Raw genomic sequence first — 22,424 nt, forward strand, 5'->3', positions numbered from 1 at the left:
GAAATAACTCAGAAAAGAGAAAGAGTCACAATTTATTAAATATTTCCTATGCAGCGATTGGATTTTGATCCCATCATTGATTGATTTCACATTTTTTTTTAATATTATATAAATCTTTATTATTGAAAAACTTACAATGAAATTCAAAACAAAATATAATTTTTGGTTTAAATACGAAGCACAAAATTATAAATGCAAATAAGAACAATAAAGGCAAATAGCGGCTTCCACGGGAATGCTTGCGTTTAAATATATTGGTGTGGAGTGCTAAACAGTGGTGCATATTGCGCCTCCATATTGAAAATCCGATTTATTCTTTCCTCCAAATCGATTACTCCATCGAGTACTGGCAGATCGTCTTCGATCTTAGCATCGACACTTTTCGGCTTCACTTTCAGATAGAATGATTTGGTGAGTGTCGACATGAAATTCGGCATTTCCTTCTTCTCATTAATCAATTCATTGTCGCTGTACGATTGATACTCGTATGCCACTTTGCGATTAACGGCGGTGAGTAGTCGTAACAATTCAACGCCATCGGCTTGTGCCTCGCTGCTCTCGGCTGCCTCATTCAAAATACTGCAAAGGCTTTGTATGAACCAGGAACCACTTACGCTGTTCCGAAAGGAGTAGTAATCTGTACGCAACGAAGGAGAGAGACATTGAAGATATTGAAGAGTATAGATCAGTCGTCAAACATAATAAGGTGAGAGGTGATTTAAATTAGTTAAGGAAATTACTTACCTTCAAATGTGGAATACATAACCAAAATATCGGCCGTGGTTGGAATGGCATAAGTTGTGGGTTGGGGCATACTGGCTGGTTCAAAGGTTGCTCGTTGAAAAGCTGCACGTGAGGCTATCAATACTGGTTGCTGTATGCGCTTTCCACGACAGGCCTAAATTGAGAGTTGAGGTAACCCACACACATAAAATGAGTACACTTTTATTGTATCTACCTGTATGAAGAATAACTTCGGTTTACCCAATAAACTTGGGCAGTTGTCGCCGAGTAGTGGCTCCCACAGCTCCTCGGTTGAATAAAAGTCATCGGCTGCGCATATTCTGCCTTTATCACCATGAGACATAACGACCAAGACGAAGCAGTCATATTGGCTGTGATCCTCAGTGGCCACTATGGAATAATAAATAACGGTAAATTAGTGAATATACGGTTCTAAAAGCAATGGAACACACCTGTGTTCAAAAGCGTTGCAATTTTCTTCTTCTTCAAATCATTATAGACGCGCACATCGAAACCATAATTTTCCAAAGAAGCCGTAATATCATTGCAATCTTTCTCGGCTCCATTACGTATCGTCTGGCCCTTGATATGCTTGTGGTTGAGCACAATGGCAAGACCGATGTGTGGATTATCTGTTCGGTAATCGACTTCTGTTGTGGGTCGGGAAATTATTTTAGCGTCTTGTGAAGTCTTGGGTTTCTCAGGCACAGCTTCTAGATTTTGTGTTGATTTGCTTTTGTCCTTTTTCTTACTGCCGAAAAATGAGATGTCCTGTTCGTCCATTTCCACTTTGATTGGGTAGATCTGAAATAAAATATTAATGGATTTTAGGAATCTCGTAGAAGTATGGTAGTGAAGAGCTTCAGGCAAAACATTTCTTAGTCTAAAAGGGGATCCATTTCGAAGTTCCCAATTTTTTTAAAGAAAAAAACATAGAAAATTCAAATTTAATGGGAAATGTTTATTATCATTCGAAATAATATTCTTCGTCTAAGATGGCCCATCCGTTGAATCCAGTTTTCGATGACCTGTTCGAGCATTTCGATTGGTAACTGGCAAATGACAAGCGGGATTGTTCGCATAGTCTTTACACTTTACATACATCTACAGGAGAAAGTCGAACGGCGTGATATCACACTATCTTGGTGGCCAATTGACCGACCCGTGAAATTATCTGCTCACCGAAGTGTTCTCTCAATAAACTCATTGATTGATGTGATGTGTGGAAAGTGGTGCCGTCTTGTTGAAACCAAATGTCGCCGAGATCTCGAGCTTCAATTTCAGGTATCAAATAGTCGGTTATCATGGCGTGATAACGGTCGCCATTGACGATTACATTCTCATCGGCAATATTTTTGAAGAAATATGAACCACACCAAACCGTTGTTTTCTGAATAAAATGGCAGCTCTTGAATCTCTTCAGGTTGCTTTTCGTCCCAAATGCGGCCAAGAACGTGATTTTCGTAATAAAGTTGAACAATTTGTAACTGACTGATTGGCCTCTGAATGGCTGTGTCGCACATCAACACTTTCCAACACCAATGAGTTATTACCATTTAATATTATGAACTCCGACAAGTGAGAGTCAATTTGATTTCGCCATCATTATTAGCTGTCTAACACCTCGTGACTGGGGAATATCCCGCCCAATAACGGAAGCACTCAGTACCAGCAAACATGTGCCATCCGGGGTTGAAATGCCTTGAAATTTTCAAGACATGCTGGCTGTTGTCGTTGTTGGTGGTGGTAAAAGTACTATAGCGCCGGCGGAAGTGGGTGGAAATTTTCGGAAATTGTAAAAATTCATCGCAGACATTTTAAGGAAATGCGCAGAAATTACACATTGCCAATAAAAATCTAATTAGCCTATAAAGCGGTAAATAACTGTGACTGCTGACAACCACAATGTGACAAGTAACTGTTTTACTCCACTTACATACGCTAAGCGTGAGTGCGTGGTTGTGTGTGAGTGCGCGTGAGCGCAGTGAAGAGCAGAGTTGCGCGCACGACGGAAGCCGGAAATGACGACGCGGCTGAAGACATGAAGGCATATCGGCGCGAAAATCGTAAGGAAAGTGAAATTATGCATTGCGCAATAACGCAAATAGCCAGTAACCGGTGGATGGTTGTTTTGGTTCAGGGTGGAAGTTTTTAAATGAGCGGGATTTTTGATATAGACTAAGACGTCTATTAAATGTAATGAAAATATTCTTAAGCGAAATATCAATTCTAATGATTTTTAGAGGACTTCAATTCAACATATGCTTTGATATTTTTGTTATGGATAAATAAGATGTCTGTTAAAAAAATAACGGGAATTTTAATTTTTTGAAAAAAAAAATTAATTCGTCTACATTAAGATTGTCCTCTTTAAAATAGTCCCCATTCGTTATTGAGCTTCGTCCAATCGTTGAAACACTTCTCAAACTCGTTCTTCGTGATAGCCTTAAGCGCTTTCAGCGATTTCTGGTATGCTTATAAGACGGGCCTTTAAGGTTCTCTTCATTTTTAGGGAATAGAAAAACTCACACCGAATCATGTTTAGCGTATAAGGAGGATATATGATTAAAATTTCGTAATTGGACCCTTTAAACCCGGTACACTTTAAATTTTATAATTCCCGTTATTTTATGAACACATCATCGTAGGAGATTCTCTGGAAGTTCGTTTGAAAAGTCATGTGAGAATGGCTACATCCTCACGTGTAATTAAAATATATACTCGGAAAAAATATTGAATGAAAACATTGAGATTCTCTTTTGAGCGCAAAAAACGATTTTTCAATCAAAAATAATTCAAACAAATAACAGAGTTTAAAATTCACAAAACCTCTCTGCTTAAGTTCACATAAACGAGTGCCTACAGTATTTTCACGCGCCAAGCATTTGTCTACAGCTAGAAACAATTCCACACCACATGATGCCCACATTGACGGCACTCAACGCTCTCGCGCTCGCAATCGGCGAGCAGCCATCGGAAGTCACACGAACGCCATCGCCGCCGACACTGAACAGTTTCGGACTCAACGGCCAGGCAAACGCAACACACGCAGTCAGTCGAAGAATTAAAGTGGTCTAAAACACATTTGTGTCGACGGTTACGGACGCAACGCAGGGCAGTCCATGTTATTCGAATGCTAAATGTGCAGCAGACGCGCTAAGCTGTATGCCGCAACAACAAAGTGTGTGCGCACGTTGTTAATAAATAAAATAGTTAAAGCAATAAAAAATAGATAGAATAGCTCTATATGAAATGAACAATAACGGAAAGTAAATCACGGTTTATAAAAAAATATTTAAACATAGAATCGGTGTTACAGTGAGTGTAAGAAGAAAGTCCAGTGAATTGTGTAGAAATATTGCATAGAAAGCGTTAGCGTTAAATTAAAGGAAGAATTTCAAATTCTTTAAGGTCAAAGTGAGTGAAATACATACGAGTACATAGTGTAAGGCAATAATGTGCCAACAACAACAACAATATATCGAGCGTAAAGTTTAGTGAAAACCAAAACATAAAGAACGCCGACTCAAGTCCTAGGCGGGGTGGATTACAAATCAAATAAAAATACATACAATCCGATCCGATTCGAGCGGAAGAGGCGAAATAAAAACAAATAATAAACGCCGTGCTGTGGCGCAACTGAATTGTCAAGTAAGAACAACGGTAACTACAATAACAACAACAACAATAATAAATAATAAACAACAAGTAGTAAAAGCAATTCAAGCAGATGGCTGGCGAAAAAAGTAGAAAGAGGAGAAATCGGTAGTGGGTGTAGGAGTGTGTATGAGTGTGTGGGAGGGTGCATGAAGTATATTATGAATTGAGCGAATGAATGTGCCAAAGGGAATGCGCGAACACGCTATAAACACAACACAACGGCATATCGCGCGGCGGCGGCGGCGTGTAAGACCGTTTTCACACGGGCAATTTTTGTCGCGGCAATTCTTAGTTGTGAGTCCTGTTTGGCGAACGGCTGGCTGGCTGAGCTTGCCAGCGTCCTCTGCCGCTGTTGTGTGTGCGTAGCTGTGTGGGCGTTTGTATTTGAGTGGGTGCAGGAGTATGCTAGTGTGTCTAGGACACATGTTGGGCAAAGTGCAGTCGACTGAAGTGCCACCGCGTCAGCGCAACGCGTCTGAAACGTGTGCCAATTAGCGGCGAATAAAAATTTTTGCAAATAAAAATCGGTGGGTTTAAATAATCACTGCGATTTTGAATTGAAATTAAGATTTAAGCTGTGCAAGAGCTTGGCGGCGAATTAAGACTTTAGGTAGACTTCGTAGACGACATAAAGAATTGACAGTCCATATAACAAAAATAATACTTGAAATCTGTACATTTGCTATCAGAAGAAGTTGTGGTCGCATATAAGATTCTTAACTGTGAAGTTAGAAATGAGCTTTCTCTTCTTTTAAATATATATATCATAGACCGTGGGTAGGTTGAAAATGTATCTAAACGAATATGAATACTTTTATACTAAAAAGAGTGGAACGCATATTCATTATTACAAGTCCATTGGCATAAACCTCGACATTAATGTCATTACAATATCGTCTTATACTACTGACTGGCAGTCTACAGCCACGCCCTCTCCACTTAAATTATAAAGAAATTGTGAATGACTGATTTTTACTGTTCGATTGGCTCCTTTTCCAGGAATACATGAAATTATTTGAAGATCAACTTTAATCCGGGTATAGTTTCCAATAAGGCATAGGAATGGCCATTGTTGTAGAAACGGCTTATAATTAGACTGTTTCAATACACAGTTCGAATTCTCTCTAAAAATATGTTTAGAAATATAGTTTATTATTTAAGATTTTCACAATACTCCTTATTCCTGGCATGTAAAAGTGATCACGTTGAGTACACAAAGATTCCATAACAAATCTAAAACTCTTCTAGAGGCGTTTAATGTCAATATATCCAGCACAGCAATAACTTGAAAGTGAACTATCAATTTCCAACAGTTTATGTAACAGTACAAATAATTACTAAAACATTTCCGCAGTCCTCTCGCAATCCTCCGTACACAGCAATTAAGAGATAAGGCATATTTGCTTTTCCTTATTTTTTATATACCAATTTGATAGTAATCAAACAAGTCCATGGAGCTTTTGAGTAATTTAAGCGTACTGCTGGCCTAAAAGGAATTCAATTATTTATTTGTAGTTGTGGGCGTTTGACCACACGAGCAGCAACTATTGCAATTTTACGTACTACACTTGCTTTTATTATTCATGAAAAATTCATTTCTGAGCAAATACGCTCGCAAAAAGCTTTTATGAGCACATGCACACACACACAGACACACATTGATTGCATTTGTTTGTGTGTGTCCGCCAATTGGTTATACAATTAATAGCCAAGAATTGATATGCTTAGAGTCGACGAAGCCTTGGAGTCGTAAAACGAGCGAACTAAAATCATCAAAATACAGCACGTCGACCAATGCAATGCGCTGGCTAACGGCGTGCTTGACTACTGACTGACTAACGAACTGACAGCCAGTCAGGCTGTATGACGGAGTCACTGCAGCTACATCGTCGGTCGGTCGGTTGGTCGTCAAGCTTTGACTGTTGGCGGCGCACCACAACACTTCATAGCAGCGTGCTACAACAATAAAAACGCCTAAAACCGTTGTCCTACTTCCACCCCCACAACCACCAACACACACACACACAGTCATGTACGAGTGCAGCCCACATTTCGCTCTTATCCTGCTTGCGAAGCACTTGGAGGAGCGCGCAGTACACTGTGCCCGACGGCCAGAGTGTGGCGGTCTACGCAGCACTTGAAGGCACTTTAACCACTATCAAAGTGGCAGTCGCTCGAGTATCTCGTCAAGTGGCCCGGAATGGAGTAACGAAGGCATTGACGCTCTGGCGTCATTGTCGCCTGGGATGCGATAGCCGCTCTAGATGCCTGTCGGCTCAGTCGATGAGCAGGCAACCATTGACACACTTACCACACACCATCGACAATGGCTGGCAGGCTGTGAGGCAGGCAGGCAACAAATTCTGCAGCTTGCAAATAAATACGAGTATAATAAAAGCACAATCTCTCCGGAAAGTGATTGCAGATTGCCAAGTGAATATTCTAACCATTGCACTCGGCAGTAACTTGCCTTTTCGTCTCGAAACTAACTGAAATTACTATATTGTAGTGCCTCCATTTCTCCACTTGGCAGTCTCGGAGGTTTGTGGGCAGGGCAGCGTGTAAATGTTTGAATTTGGATTGATTAGAGGTTGAAGCTACATTTAATGGACTCCTGTCGCCTGCTCCTCAATAATAAGTACATAACTGTATAAAAATGAATAGTGATGTTGGTGTTGTTGCTAGTGCTGGCTGCAATGTTTCTTTTCAACTTGACCACGTACCGACAGTTGGCGCGGTACTCTGCAGTTTTCATCATCTCTTCAGCTTCGATGGTTTTATGCAGATATCGAAGGCGAAACTATGATTTCGCTTCAATTTGGTAGACTGTGTTGGCTATTCGAAGGGGTAGCACAGTTCCTTTTTTGGTGTGTTCGATGTTATCCGACAAGTTGATGGTACTTCGACTTTAAACTGTATCTGTTAGATTCGTTTGCATCCTTCCCAGGTGGAGCCAGTTTTGTCTTGAGAGGCAGTGGCAATCGGCATAATTTTAATCATCATCCTCATCTTCTCTGTTCCAATGTTCCGCGAAGCTTAGGTGCATTTCTAGTTCTAGGAGTGTTCGAAAAAGAAATCACGCAAGTCTTAAGTGAACTCAGCAATAGTGGAATTAGAAGAATTAAAACCTACTGGATCCGTTTTTCGATTTAATACAATTTTAATGATCTTGATTGCATTCAATATAGTAGCAGTTACTAGTAAGAAGTGAAGATAGTGCGGATGTTGATAGGACTTTGTGGAACAGATGGTTATTTGTAGCAATCAATCAAAGTAGCCTTTTCGAGAGCTCTAAAGAATAGGTGAAAATGATAAGATCGGAGTTTGTTTAAACATTTTCGAAAAATATGTTTTAAGAAACCTCCTCAATGTTGACACAACCAAAAATACAAGTATTAGATATGGGTCTCTCAAAATAGTTTCTGATAATTGCCTTACAACTAGTCACTAAAATCTTCGATGTTTAATTTAATCAATTGAACTTCGAATGGTTATGAAAAGAGGAAGAACTCTCTCAGGCTTCGTACAGAAATGCTACAAAAAATATACATAACAATTCCAGGCATTTGATTGTGTGTAATTGAGAAAAAGGCGCGTTGAAGCGTTACATATTTGACTTTGCCACAAGGCGCTGCAACACCAAACTCATACCCGTTTATGGCGTTATGATAGATGGTACAACAACACGACATACAACTGGCCGCAATGAATGAAATGAAACGCACAATGAAGTGGCACCAAGTACTCAGCAGAGAAGAGTTGAAGTGGAGTGGAGTACCATTGAATTGCGCTGAGAGGAACGGCGTGAAGCAACTGGTGCAGCAGGGGAATGCGGCAAGGCGGGTAGCGTGGCAAAAATCTGTTGATGAAATAAATGTTGCTGGTGGCGCGGCAGCTAATGTGCCTCAATGGTTGATGCTGCCACCGCCGCTGTTGCCTGCTGTAGATTATGACGCGAGATGGGTGATAGGCGATGGCGGTGGTGGTTTGTGTGATAATGTATGAATGTGAAGCAACGGCGACGATGACAATTTTATGAACTCAAATCAACCCTCTCATTCGGTGTGCTGTGTCACAGCGCGCGTTAGAACGGCAAAGCGACGACAACAATTGACTCGAATGGTCGGAAGTTGAACTGAAAGTCAAGTCGAGCGAAATCAAATGCAATAAATGCTACTCTATAAAATGCCAATGGGTTACGTACTCGTACAGCATACGCTGCGTTGTGCGCTATCAACACAATTATGAGACTAAATTGAGTAACCGGAGGCGCGACGCATTATTAAGCCGCACTACAACGGCTGTGCTTCCACACGTTCGTATACTCGCACACATTGCATGGCATATATATAACAGTGGCAGCAATCTCATCGGCTGCTGCGTAGCCCCCAGCGGACCAGAGATTCTCGCGGCAACAGCGCGTCATTAGAGCGCGAAAGCCGTCCAGCAGCGGTAAATGCGCCATGGTACATTTGTGTTCGCTGATTGTGCTGTTGTCTCACTGATGGGGGGTTGCGGCAACACCACCACTCGACATGAGTATAAATTTCGAATGGGCAAAATTATCCCGCTATTTGTGCTGCGTTGTCAATGAACCTGCTGCCGTAGCTAAAGCTGAAGTATAATTGCTACAATCGCTTGGCGTTGGGAATTTTCCAAGTGTGGAAGCCAAAATAGTTGAAAGAATAAATACTGAAATAAATACAGTAAATGATGCCACCCTTTAACTACCGCATTTACATATACTTCTATGTGCACAGCAGCATTAAGTGTGTGTAGTTAAGTGCCAGTGGACCAACAATATGCAACAACAACAAGTCTGCTTTAATGATAACAACCGGCGCATCACATCACATTTATTGATAACAGCAGAGAGAAGCGAACAGCCACTGTGTGTGTCCATTGCACAGCAACAGCAGCAACAACGTCCAATCAACTGTGCACCCCATTCAACAATTCAGCAATTCATTCGTTCCTTCCTTCCTTTTGCTTTTTCTTCGTGCTTCGTGCTTCCTGCCTCGTTGTTGTGTGTGTAATTTTATAGTCATAACAATAAACCTTTTATTATAATAATAGAAAATACGGAAATAATTTGAAAGCTCTACGAGCTGTGTGAGTGCGCTGCCAATGTTGCTTTGGAGTTGTCGCTACAGTTTGCGTACTTGCAACATGGCATGGCATGAACGTTATGAGTGGCATGGAAATTTAACTAGCTGGCGGCAGGGTTGGGTGGCAGTATCTGTGATTTGCCAAGAGTTGACTTTTCATAATTTTTCATATGTTATTCTTATTGAAGCACACTAGAAATCACTTTTGCGAAAGTGAAGTGCATATTTACAATTTTAATAGATGGAAACCATTGAATTTAACTAGAAATTTCAGTATGGAGTTTAGTAAAAGGCAGTAATGTAGTTGCAGTATGTTGTTTTTTTTTTTTTTTTGACAGATTTCGACCGATAAATTGCAAGCTCCAAAAAAACCAGATATTCATATCGAAGAAAAATTTATAAAAAAATGTTATAGTGTCCATCAGGCGATACACAAATTATAGCGATCTATCAAATTTTCGGTATCATTTTTGTATGTCTTTGGATTTGGAAACATATAGGAACACCGCTTTTCAATGCCGGTTTAATACTGGACAGTTTGACCTCGGCAGAGCTAGTGAGCTGGGCAAGCGCTGGCCAGTCATTAGCATTAGCGCAGTCGCTAGATTTGGCTTTAAGTGAATCACAAGGGGTCTATGGAAAGTTCACCTCCCCTTAGTTGTAGGGATTCTAACTAGTCATTGTCCCATAGGGTTAGAAAACTTAGTGGATGCTAGCTGTAAAAGTTGCCTTTAAGAGGACGAGATGGAATCATTTCATCACTTTCTGCTGGAATGCCCCTCCCCGGTCGAGACAACGATTTCTTGGATTTCACTTTTTTGAACAACCCGTTCGTAGGGTATATACGTATATATATAAAAGTGAAAAATCTCTGCAGGTTTGTGGTAGATTCACTGCAAATTGTCGAATCTTAATATCTAATCAAGGCGGGTGATACTGACTTCACAAAGGACTGTCTCTCATATCTTAAATGTGTTTCCCTCTGAGAAACAGCCATACACATTAACCTAGCCTAGGTCTTTTCTTCAAAATAATTTTCCCTTTGAGGTTAGGAAAGAGGTGATTCGCAGAATATGGTAGATGCGGAAGTGATCCGATTCTCAATTGATGAAGAGCCATCTTTTTTTATAGATTCGAGACACCGAACTAGCATTAATTCAAGTTCTTATTGCTCAATCCCGATTTAATAGTTCTAAGCGTCTTGGCAATTCTGTGTATAAAGAAAGTTTAAAATATCTCGAATTCTATCGTTTTTAGAAATATATATTTTAGCTGAAACACCGATTTATTTTGTTTTTGTAGAAAACCTTCGTGGGTGTATCACGGAAGCTAATAGATGTCTTGTAAATATCAAAAATTCTTTTCGAAAATATTTAGTCGTCCTATGTCTCATATGTCCATGTCTCTGAAGTATTAAATCAAATATAAATTAATCTGTAAAAGTTGTTCTTTACATGACAGACTTTTTGACCTTTATTCATATTATGTGATTGATTTGATTTTGTATGACCGGTCACGGCAGTAACGGAGTGTGTTTCGAAAACGCTGTTTTTTAACGAACAGTTATTTACACGATTAGATTTCAATGCAGATTAATAATAAAAAGCATGAGGCAAGCTCAAATATATTTATGTTCCATGTACTTTCTCCAATTCTTTACTCTCCTCGAGTGCTTCTCATTACAAGCCTACATATGTAGAATACTGTACAGAAAAATAGTAAGAAATGCAACGTCAAAAGGGAGCAAATTTATTTTGAAATTATGCAGTAATGGCCGACATTCTGCGAAATCAACCGACTGTTGGCGCAGAAAGCGTATGCGCCATTGACAAAGCTGCAGTGCGGAATCCGGAGTGCGCACGAATTCATTCACTCATTAAATGCGCCGTTATATGAACGGCAATATGCGGCAAAGCTAATGCGAAGCTGTGTCGTTTGAATGTCTATGTGTGTAGAAAGAGCGTAGGGCAAATGAGCGGTGATGCCTTACTGATGCTGTCAACGCTTGAACGGAAGGTGAAAATTAAGAAATTACTGCCGCATAATGGCACGACTGAATGTGAATATATTTATCTGTGTGTGATTGTGAGTATATATCATAAATAACGGTCATGGCATACTCGTATGATGACTGATGGGGCAGCATACCTGCGCTGCTATGTTGCAGCTGCTGTGTCGCAAATTGGTTGCGCGTAAGAGCTTTTCAAAAACTTGAGCTTCACATCAGTGTGGCAGGTATGTACATATGTACAATTTACAACACAAATATGTCCACATGCCGCACTTCACCTATCTTTTTTTTACATTTTCATATGTTTTTGCGATGCCACATTGCCGCTGCAGCCGGTTTGAGGCACAACTTGCAACTTAATTACGCGTATTTTTGCTGACTTGTCATATATGCAACCACTCTACTGCTGTTGTTGTACTTGTTTTTTGTGTCATATGATTTTTTTTCTGCGCGCTTGAGCCTCAAAAACCAAAAATTCCTACCAAAAATTGCAACGTTGTAAGCGAAGTGAAGTTAGTTTATTCTATTTTTATACGCTTTTTGTGGGCCCAAGGTTGATTCTGTGAGTCTGTGAAGTTTGTAAAAAGGCTGCCATAAAAACAACGCAAGTAACTAAGTGCCGCTGCAAGTGCCACCGTCATTCGCATAATTAATTTAACGCGCGCAAAAGGCCAGTGTTAAAATGCAAAAGAATTATAAAAACACAGTAACAACAACAACAACTATGCATATCAAAAGCAAAGTGTCACTCTGAAGTGCAGCAACCGCATTCACTTGGTAAGCCAACAAATGCAACAAATCATTTAACTGCCGACTTAACGCCGTTACTTAAGTCGCACGATGACGATGCGGCAGTTTGGGCGAAGGATGCTGCCGCTGGTGCGCTCAGAAGTCACAGTCAAGCTATGCTCAGGGCCAAGCGGAAATGTTTGGAATTCGGAGCACACAATTTTTTCGAGTCGAGACTTTTAAGTCCTTTCTTTCCATCTCAAGCGAAAGAGATCTGAAACGACTTTCATTTAGAAATCTCGAAATTATTCTCAATAAGCTCCTTGGGAACTTGCAAGTCAAATATAACGTTTAAAATCTGTTCCATTTCCTCGTCTATCAAAATCTCTCCACAAAATTTCCCATCGGCCCCACAACGAACGCTCGCCTCACACAATGCAATTACGTGTAACACACGCATTTAGAAAGGCTTAAATCTCGGCATCGGTAGCTTAAAATTAAGCTGACAACAAAAGATTGCTGCTGCAGCGTGTGCCACGTACAAAAGCAGCAACAACAACAACAAGGAAAAAACCTTGCAATAACAACCGCAGTGTGACAAGCGGGTCGTATTACACATTTGAAAAATTGCATGCCACCGGAGAGCAGTGCAAATTACTTAAATGCCCATTTGTGCGCACAAAAGCTCCCAGAAGAATGCGATGGAGGTGCGATGTCTCATGAAATGTGTATGAGTATGCATATTCATACGCATGACCGCAGCATGCTCGTACACGTGTACCTTTATGTGGCGACAGATGTATATATTTACATGTTTTTAGTAGCTCCGGGCATTAGGGTGCTACGAAAAAAAATAATATTAAACATGAAAGCTTTCGAAAGTTGTATGGTTATTACCAAATCTGACTTGAAAGTCCTCAAATATTATATAATGTATCGGTCCAAGGAATCTAAGTCTAAACTAATCTATCACCTAGATCCTAGAAAGAACTGGTTTTGGTGCATATTGGTCCGAGGGGTCTAAATCCAAAATTTCAGCCAGTAACTGTCTCAGGTTACAGCAGGTCCATATAGGTCTAAGGGGCCTAAATCCAAATTGCCGCCAGTACCAGAGTTTTTAGAAAGACAGCTTCAATCGCTTCGTCTTTGATAGTTAATGCTTGAACTTTTCTGTCCAAAAAGAATGATATTCGTTCAACCGCAGTGGTTTCTTTATTCTGGCTTAACATACAAAAGAAATATATTTTGGATCGAAGGATTCCGTGTTATTTCCACAAGGACGTAGTTCTATATTTCATTGATCAAGGAAAATATTTGCGTCTCCACTGGTTTCGTGAAACTTCGACAAATAATCGACTTACGATGCTACAATACATATATCGTGCAGTTCTGGAACCGAAAACCATCGGCATGGAATTCCTACGAAGTCCAAGTTGCACATAACATTTTTGGCACACCCTAATGAGAATATTTGTGCAAACCCGACACATGAAAAATCTACCTGGACAACGACTACCACACACCCCACCGTCTTCGCACCCAACTTTTCGGTAGCTAATGTGACCTGCCGCCACCGTATGACCGTCCGGTGGTGGTGGCGGGTGAGCCGCTGCTATTGGTAGCCGTTTCAGTGCGGCATGTGTGCGACCGAATGGTTCACCGAATTGCCTTGCCGCACACGCTGGAAACATAAATGCTTAAGCTCACTTGCTGTGCGCGCACCTCGTGCTATCCGCATAAGTCATCGCCAAGCGAAATGAGCGTCTGTTCGGCTCCACCACCTCGCTGTCGCCCTGTGTGTTTGCTGACCGGCTCTCGTCTGTTTGCCGTACGATGTTCTTTCTGCGCCAAACAAATAGCGCTAACGCAGTCTCTGCGGCTTTCAGCCTCTGAACCGAGACTACGGCAGGACACAATTGCACAGACACCTCTGTGTGTTTTCTTTCCTTCCTTCTTTCTGTCTTTCTGTTTCAAAGTAATTTTCCATATTCACATAAGGCAGTCCGTTTCCATTCACTCGGCCGGCAGATTGACCGGCTGATAGTTAGTTGGCTAAGATGCCGTTGCGCGAGACCTTTGCCACTCTGCCTGCTGGTCGGTCGTTCTGTTTACATTCTGTCTTTTGTTATGGACAGTAATTGCTGTTGTCGCTGTGTGTTTGGCTGTATTGTGTGTAGTGGTTTCTGGTCTTTCACACCATTTGCGGTTGCACATGCACACAGGCGGCCAAGTCATTTACATGTGTTTCGAGTTGTTGTTGTTTGTGTTATTCTGGTCACACCACAGCATGCGTAACAGCGCACCTTTGCACCCCAGATGAGATCAGTACACACACACATACATATGTGTATCTGTGTACAGTGACTGGCTTTTAACGTCGTCTAGGTGAGTTTAGCTGCCACTTTGCTGTGATATATGGGCTTGTGTGGCATCCACTTTCGAGTGTGGACAAGTACACATGTTAGTCTCTCACATTTCATCATAACTGCAGGCTCTAACTGTGGCTCTATACTATTTACTGGCACACCAGTGTGTTTGCACACAAAACCTGCTTGTGAAAATTAAGACTCTTCCGGCTTCATGTTTATTACTTAGAATCCAATTGCAATCCTTCCTTGGAACACCAGTGGCTTACCTGAGTGTAATTGTTTGTTTTGAAGACACGTACATGTGTAATCTGCTGTAGACATGTGCGATTTGATTTGGTAATTCTAAATTGGTAACAAGACAGCAGTTCTTCTTAAAAGAAATGTATTTGTGGAATAGAGTAATAGTGTACAAATTTGAGGAATCATAATCACAATGGCTTGAGATTCATTGTTTCTTGCTTCATTTAACTTCTGAAGACACTTTCTTGGGAATCTAAATTAGGGTTTATATCCGTAATTAAACCAAATACTTCGAAGAAACTGTCGAAAATATTGGAGTAATGACCTTACTTAGTGGAAACTTCTCTTTCCAGAGATACCGGGTGTGGAACCCAACTAGTATATTTGCAATTATATTTAAAATACCGCAACTAATCAACTTTCTGCTTCTCTCGAGTAGTCTCCAGCCATTCAAATGGACCTGGAAATAGTTCGTTTTCTTAACTTTTTGTTGTACAAAGTCGATGAGAACCCTTTCTATATGAAATAAATGATAATTTTATTCCATAATTGCAGTAATAGATTTCAAATTCAAACACTGCCTTCCGAGTATCCATTGGTATATAAAATTTGAAATTATTAGATTATAACTATTTTGCGTTTATATACTCAGAAGGCTTGTATTCTACCTTTATATACATACTATAAGCTTTAAAATCTACGGTTGTCTTAAGTGCTGACCTGGAAAATGAATGTCTAGCAAATTTTTCACAGTTTTAACGTCGGTCTATCCAAAAGTCTTACCATAATGAGAAAAACTTTGACATATCACAAGACATTTATTATGCACCTGCACATATTCTGGAAGACACACATGCATATTTACATAAACACAAACAACAACATGCTCAGCAACTAAACTTGGCGCATTTTCAGTTACTATCTCATGTAAAAGATGCTCGCAGACATTGTTATTGCTAAACAACTGCAGGCGAAACGTACTCGTTGGCTCACATACACTTACCTGTACATACAGATATACATATATGTATGTATGGTGGAACGACTCGTTCTTTTCCTGAGTTATACAGCATTAACTTCTATTTGTTTAGTAAACTAAAACCTTTGCCGCAAGTCGCTGTCGTGTTTATCTATTCGTGTGTCTTTTGCTCGAGAACTCAAATGTCTGTACGTATGTATATATAATATCCATGGATATAAGTTTACCAAATTACAGGTGTACATATGGAACTACTTATATACTTGAAGCAGTTCTACTTCTCTCACTTGTAAGTTTCATACATACATATATGTTATAGGTGTAACGGACTATATAGATGTAAAGTGCCATATTCTAAAGACTTTCTTGTGAAGCTTTCAGTTTAATATCACTTTTTGAATATAAATATGCTCGTTAATAGTCTATGAGTGATTTTAAGAAACATTTATGAGTTATGAATGGTATTCGCCTAATAATATGGTGGCGAAGCACATGGAATATAAGAGGGTTCCTGTATTTAGGCCCAACTTCAAAAATAACAGACAAGAATAGAAGATTCAGAAATACTGAACTCCAATTTCTTGCGAAGCATGAGATTACAATTTAGAACAATCATGAGAAAATCTTCTCTATTGACTCAATAGCTCAAATTGAGAGATCCTCAAAATGTTTGATATTCGATGTAAGTATAGTTCTCTTACGGACTTTCATTATCACAAATTCCCGGCTAGTCGTACTACCAAACGTGGTGTGGCGCTGGAAGCTCACTGAGCGTCTGCTGTTGTCTGTTCGTTCGCTTCGCCGTTGTTTACACAGTTGAGATTCTGTGTTTATTTGCAAAGGTGTGCAGTTAATTGTGATTCCGCTTTACTTTATTAAGCACCTTTTGTTGTGCCAACACACATACACATCGCGCAGTTGTGCGCTTCATATGCAGCGGTGGCACGTACGAACGAGTTGAGCCCGAATGCCGTAACCAAAACAAAGAAGGTAGTAAAACTACATATTGCGCATACGCACAAACATAAATAAGCCGAAAGGAAATGTGGCAAGAAAAATCGCACGTAAGGCCACTGCAGAGTCAATGGTTCCAATGCGCTGTAAATGGTGGCTCGAAAACAAGTTGCTGCTATTGGGTAGACTGACGGCTCTAGGTTGAGTTACTAACTTAGATAGAGCTTTTGATATAGAGTTGAAGGTAAACTCATAGATATGTGTCATCGAACTAATTTATATTTAACTTCTCAATATTTCTTTAAATAAGTAGAAAGTCAATTTCATATTTATTTAAAAAAATATGAATTTGGCTCACCCTGTCAAGCGTATAAACACCGTCACAGTGCATTCGTAGTCAAAACGGCGTGTGGCAGCAATGTGCGCCCGTAAAAATTCCTTGCAACACCACAACGAGTTGTGTGAATTTCGCAGAAAAGAAAGAAAATTAAATTCGAACGCGGAAATCAAAAACAGGTAAAACAAAAATTAAACACAACACAGTTAGAGTTATGCGTGTGTGTGTGTGTTGCCACCGAAATTCCGGAAGCATTTGGTGCACACAATTGCGCGGACGCCGCACTTTAGAAGAGACGTGGTTGCAAATGTTGTTGAACAAGAAGAAGAAGAAGAGTGTGTTGCAGTGCAAGTGCAAAATTGAAATTCCAAAAATGAAGCACTAATATCTATATGCACCCTGTAGGAATGTTACCACTCAAATGGTTAGTCTTTAAATATTGTTGAACTTGCAACTTAGAGCTATAATTAAACGTCTTTATTGTGCATTAAGCTGCGAAATTGATACCAGTCATCAAATGATATGTTATGCTTCCCCATCAATATATTTGTTCACTTTGTTTCATTGCGGTTCGTGCAACGGTCCCGCGCGCTAACATTTGTATTGAAATTGGAAACCACTTGCAATGCCAAAGGCTTTTAATCACTCCAGTCAAGTGTCTTGATGATGAAATGCACATGCAAGTCCATCGACACCAGTCAATACATATACACTCACTCACACACATTTCTTTGTATGTGTGCACAGTGGTAAATAACTGTTAACTTAAGTGTGCACACTTCTTGAAATGCCATTTCGCATTCATTTGGTTTACGATATTTGTAAAATGAGCGGATAAAGGGATGAGCGGATGAGTCGTGATGCGTCGGATTTATTGCCGCTTTCTATGACTTCATCTTGGCCTTTCAATTAGTTTCATTAAGTCATGAAATTGTTTGTGTTGAGTGTTAATAATGGGCGTGGGTCTTATGTGTGTGTGGTGCTATAAGCATTAATATTTACTTACAAATATATATATATATGTCTATAAATTACCGTTAAATGTTTGATATTTTAATTTATTTTATTCAATAATTTAGTAAATTCAGAAAATATGCCCTAATAAAGGCAAATTAGTTAATTTGTCTTTGAGTTCAATAATATTGATACAGGAGTAAAAATGGGGTGGAAGAGATGTTCCGACGATTTTTTTCGATGCATTAAATTTTTATTGTTTCGAAAATACTGACATCCCTTTATAAGCTCCAAAGTAAATATCTACGTAGACGGCCAAGCAGCCATCAAGGCAACAACCTTGGTTCGCATTTCGGCCAAAAGTGTTTTGGATACCAGGGTGGCAGTGTTGAGTGTTGCCAGGAACAAATGGCTACACTGCTACTGGGTGCCAGGCTATAAAGGCATTGAGGGCAACGAGATTGTCATTTGCCCAAAATTCCTACTGACACTTGATAGAAGGGGCTGTAGGAGTATGGTTGAAATACTCGCTGACTACTGTCTGGTAACGGCACACGCTTATAAGGTGGAACTGGCGGATCGAGAAACAATGGAGCATCTCTTGTGCATTTTTCCTACATTGTTAGGGCAATGTCTTCAGCAGTTCGGGCCTCACAGTATGAGAATCTGAAAGAAGCATCGATAGTGAAGCCACATAACCTGATCAAATTCGCGTGAAGCATGTTCATCCTAAAGGATGACTACTCCTCGTGGACTACGTGGCGGGTGACGGGATTCTATCTGGTATTGCAAAGCACCAAAACTTGGTCTATGTGTGGCTGATTGGCCTACCAGTCGAACCTACAGTGACAACCAGGCTCCAGTTATGTCATCTTGACTATAGTGGGACCCGGGCGCTATATGATTTGTTGCACTAATAATCACCTTTTTTTAACACATTTGTATAGTTCTATGAAATTCGGCCGTTGTTTAGTCGATCCGACACTATACATACATCATTGTTAAAATTTTTTTAGTGGGAAAAACTCAAAGATATAGTCTATATGATGTCAATCGAGCCTAATGAAACCCAAATTTCACCGTGTGAGTAATGCTTACGAAAATTTAGGAAATTATAGCGGAAGCTTCAGAATTTTTAATAATCTTTCCAATTTTTTTTTCAATAATCCAATTTTGTCAACATTTTTTGTTTGTCTAGCAAAGTAATGGCAGTAGCAGGAGCTCATTCTTCAAAAGCCATAATAAAATTTGGCAGCGTGAGATTTCACAATTAAAAATAGTGCATGAATGAACCATTCAATGCATGTTAATATGTATGTATGTATGCTCAATTCATGTTATTGATAAAAAAATTGATTGCAATATTTGCCTCCTTTTACACTTTTTATTTGCTCTTTTAGTTGAGAAGTAGTCGATACTTTTATATTCACATACATTTTTACATTTCAAGTTTGTTTACACTCATTTATCTCATTAATATTATACAAAGCGCTCACCAAAGCTAGAAATGCGAGAGAGCGCTTTGATCGTGCGCACTGATCTGCAATTCGCTCGCATCAAAACAAACATTTCAATTTCAATATTTATAAGAAAATGATAATATGTGCATTTGTATATGTAAATATATATTTAATGCACTTAACGGGTGGGTTCTGGGTTCATGCGAAGTATTGCTGAGTTGTTTAATTATTTTCTAAGAAAACTAACTCAGGTAGATAAGATGCATATATAATATAATAAATCAAAAAAAAAAAATTCAGTAAAATTCTATGAACTTAATAAATAAAGTACTTGTAAGCATTAATTAAAAAGAAAAGCTACGATTTTTTCGTTTTTCCTTACTTCAAATTACACAATCTAATCAGCAGAACAAAGGGCCGCGCGCACAAATGAATCACCCTTTATATGTACTACAGATCTTACTGGTGTATATATGTGGCGCGTGCGATTACCAGCAAAACATTTGGTTGCACAATGTACTACATATACATATATGTATGTAGATGTAACCAAAATTTACGATCACCGAAATCTTACCTTAAACTTGAAACTTTTTATTGATTTTTGGCTACTCTTCTCTTTTTTAGTTTTGTTGCTTTTAAATTTTATTGCTTAGCTTTTACGCTTCTACTCGTATGCTTATTTTAATTGAATTATCTCACGGATCGTACAATCGCACACGCTTATTCACCGCTTCCCACAGCGATGCTAACCGACCGAAAGCGAATATCAAACTGAGCGTAAATCGCTCATTGTTTAGTTGAGAGTTGTTGAATTTCGCAAATGGCAAAATGCGTTTAAAACGCTCAACACATGAATAAACACACACACATACTCCTACTTATATTCTTAAGAACATATTATTAAGCGTTAGTGCAATCATTTTCCTTCTTTTAGTGAATGCGGGGGAAAAACACGCACACAATTTGTAATTATTTTGAGCTACAGTGGCACACAGTGGTTAGGGTCTAAGTGAATTTTTTTTTAGATTACATAATAGTAATGTAAAATTCGAGATTTTAAGATAAATAATAAAGATCTTCATGCTATTTGATAACTTAAAACGTTTTTATTTTTATTTTGAATTTTATGATTTGTTTTAGATTGGTTTTGAAAACACTCTTCGTTCGATTTTCATTGTATGCCACTGTTTAATGTTTTTGATGTGATTTATTTTTCTTATAATTAGTCATAGGTTCTGTGCTTTTTCTGAAGAACATTTTACCATATGAACGTCTTTTTATAGACTTATTATCTATGAATTTGTCTCTTTTATTAGGGACTTTTTATAAGATAGGTGATAGAAATGTATCACCTTTTTAGTTTACTTTTTTCTATTTAAATCTATATTCATAATTTTTTTACCCATGTTGCACATAATACAATAGTGCTAATCAGACTTATCAAGACCCAAGATACCGAACTTGAGGATCTATGAATAATTTTTTTCCGCAACTACCGGTAAATCTCTCAGATATTGTAAAGAAATTCTTCTAATAACCTGTCTCTGTTCTAAAACTTGTTAGAATTGGGTCATAACTCCACTAGCTCCCATATACCTAATTATAGGTGGACTTCATACCTTATTAATCGGTTCATATGTGAAATATCTTAGCCAAATTAAGTATAGTCTAGGATCTAGGCGATTTGGTGGTGAAAATAGGTTCAGGAATTTCCTCTTCTTATACCATATATGATAATTTTCGTTATTCTAGTGGACTTTATGCCGAATATATGCGTCAAATTGTGTGTTATCTAAACAAAATTACATCAATGAATTGCGAGTTTAAAATGTTCGGTTACACCCGAAATTAGCACTTCTTCTTTTTTTCAGTTTTATCTCGACCAATATTCATTTATGAATCTATATTGAGTCGGAATATTACTATTAAATGCTTCCGCTTTAATTTCTATGGTCAATCTATAAAAATTATGTAACTAATAAGATAAAGGAGTTTAGCTTCAAGCGCATCCAACTTAATGAAATTTCAAAAGACAACCCCTTCAACTTTTTTTGTTAATCCAGCTTCGCTTGGCGCTATAATCTTTCTCAACATAGTTTTCCTCCATCGGCTACTTACACTTTAAATTTATGTGCACAGCGTTGCAACGGAAGGGAAAAATGTTTAGTTGCAGATAGCTTATTGGCTTTAGCTTGCCGAATACTTCAGTACAACTAGAGAATCTCAATGATTTCGGTGAATGCGCCTGCAAATTTCCCAACATTTGTTATACAATGTGGCACGTGTCATGTCGCTGTTGCACAGTCAGCACGTTGCGCAAATCAAGCGCTCGACGGCCTTCAATCAAAGTGAACTGACCATGCGGCCGCAAATAAAAGATACACCAACGACGGACCAAACGGTGATTGGCGAAAATTCCAATACATTTTCGTATAAGAGTGCTGCATTTCCAAAAGAAGCCTGTGCCGTGCAGGGTAGTTGCAAGCATTTCAAGTGGCAAGTGAAGTTCTTGGAACTAACTTTCTATTTTAAAAGTGGTTCCTGAGTGTCTAACGGCATTCTCTGAAACAATTTTTGGAAAGTTTCTTAACCAGCGGGAAAGAGCTCTCAGTTTTGGACTCTCTTGAGGCGAGTTTGGATCTATATATGTATGTATGTGATTGGATCTATATATAGTTCACACTTTATTGGTTACGTATAAGCTTTCATTCAAATTAAGCTTTCGGCACAACAGTGATGCAATTATGAAATAATTTTCGATGACTTTTCTAACCTAAATACCTGCTGAGCTGAGGGTTGGTCAATGCTCCGCTGGGTTCACGCTTGTTGAAACAATGTGTCCGCCTCTCCTCTCTGTGTCTGTATGTGAAAAGAAG

At 39.1% G+C, this 22,424-nt stretch overlaps 2 protein-coding genes across 16 annotated transcripts in view; one reads left to right on the forward strand and one right to left on the reverse strand.

Moving 5' to 3' along the window:
• Window positions 1–91: 91 nt before the first annotated feature.
• Window positions 92–20,328, reverse strand: LOC105219109 (caspase-3). Its single transcript, XM_011195039.3, has 5 exons — window positions 20,123–20,328; window positions 1,197–1,548; window positions 959–1,134; window positions 745–898; window positions 92–637 (listed from the first exon to the last, which is right to left on the reverse strand). Exons 2-5 carry the CDS (start codon window positions 1,525–1,527, stop codon window positions 246–248), a joined length of 1,053 nt encoding a protein of 350 aa, XP_011193341.2. The 5' UTR covers window positions 1,528–1,548; window positions 20,123–20,328; the 3' UTR covers window positions 92–245.
• LOC105219118 (collagen alpha chain CG42342) overlaps window positions 3,735–22,424 on the forward strand; it is a 157,064-nt gene continuing 138,374 nt past the window's right edge. For 5 of the 15 annotated variants that reach the window (XM_054236057.1, XM_029043825.2, XM_054236032.1 and 2 more), the window contains exon 1: window positions 3,737–4,407. The gene's annotated coding sequence lies outside the window, so the exon portion shown is untranslated. Of the gene's footprint in view, window positions 4,408–22,424 lie in introns of all 15 variants that reach the window. The other 10 variants (XM_054236076.1, XM_054236029.1, XM_054236035.1 and 7 more) reach the window with 6 other exon arrangements.

The sequence above is a fragment of the Zeugodacus cucurbitae genome, chromosome 2 (genome assembly GCF_028554725.1).
Source record: "Zeugodacus cucurbitae isolate PBARC_wt_2022May chromosome 2, idZeuCucr1.2, whole genome shotgun sequence".
In the NCBI taxonomy this organism is placed as follows: Eukaryota; Metazoa; Arthropoda; class Insecta; order Diptera; family Tephritidae; genus Zeugodacus; species Zeugodacus cucurbitae.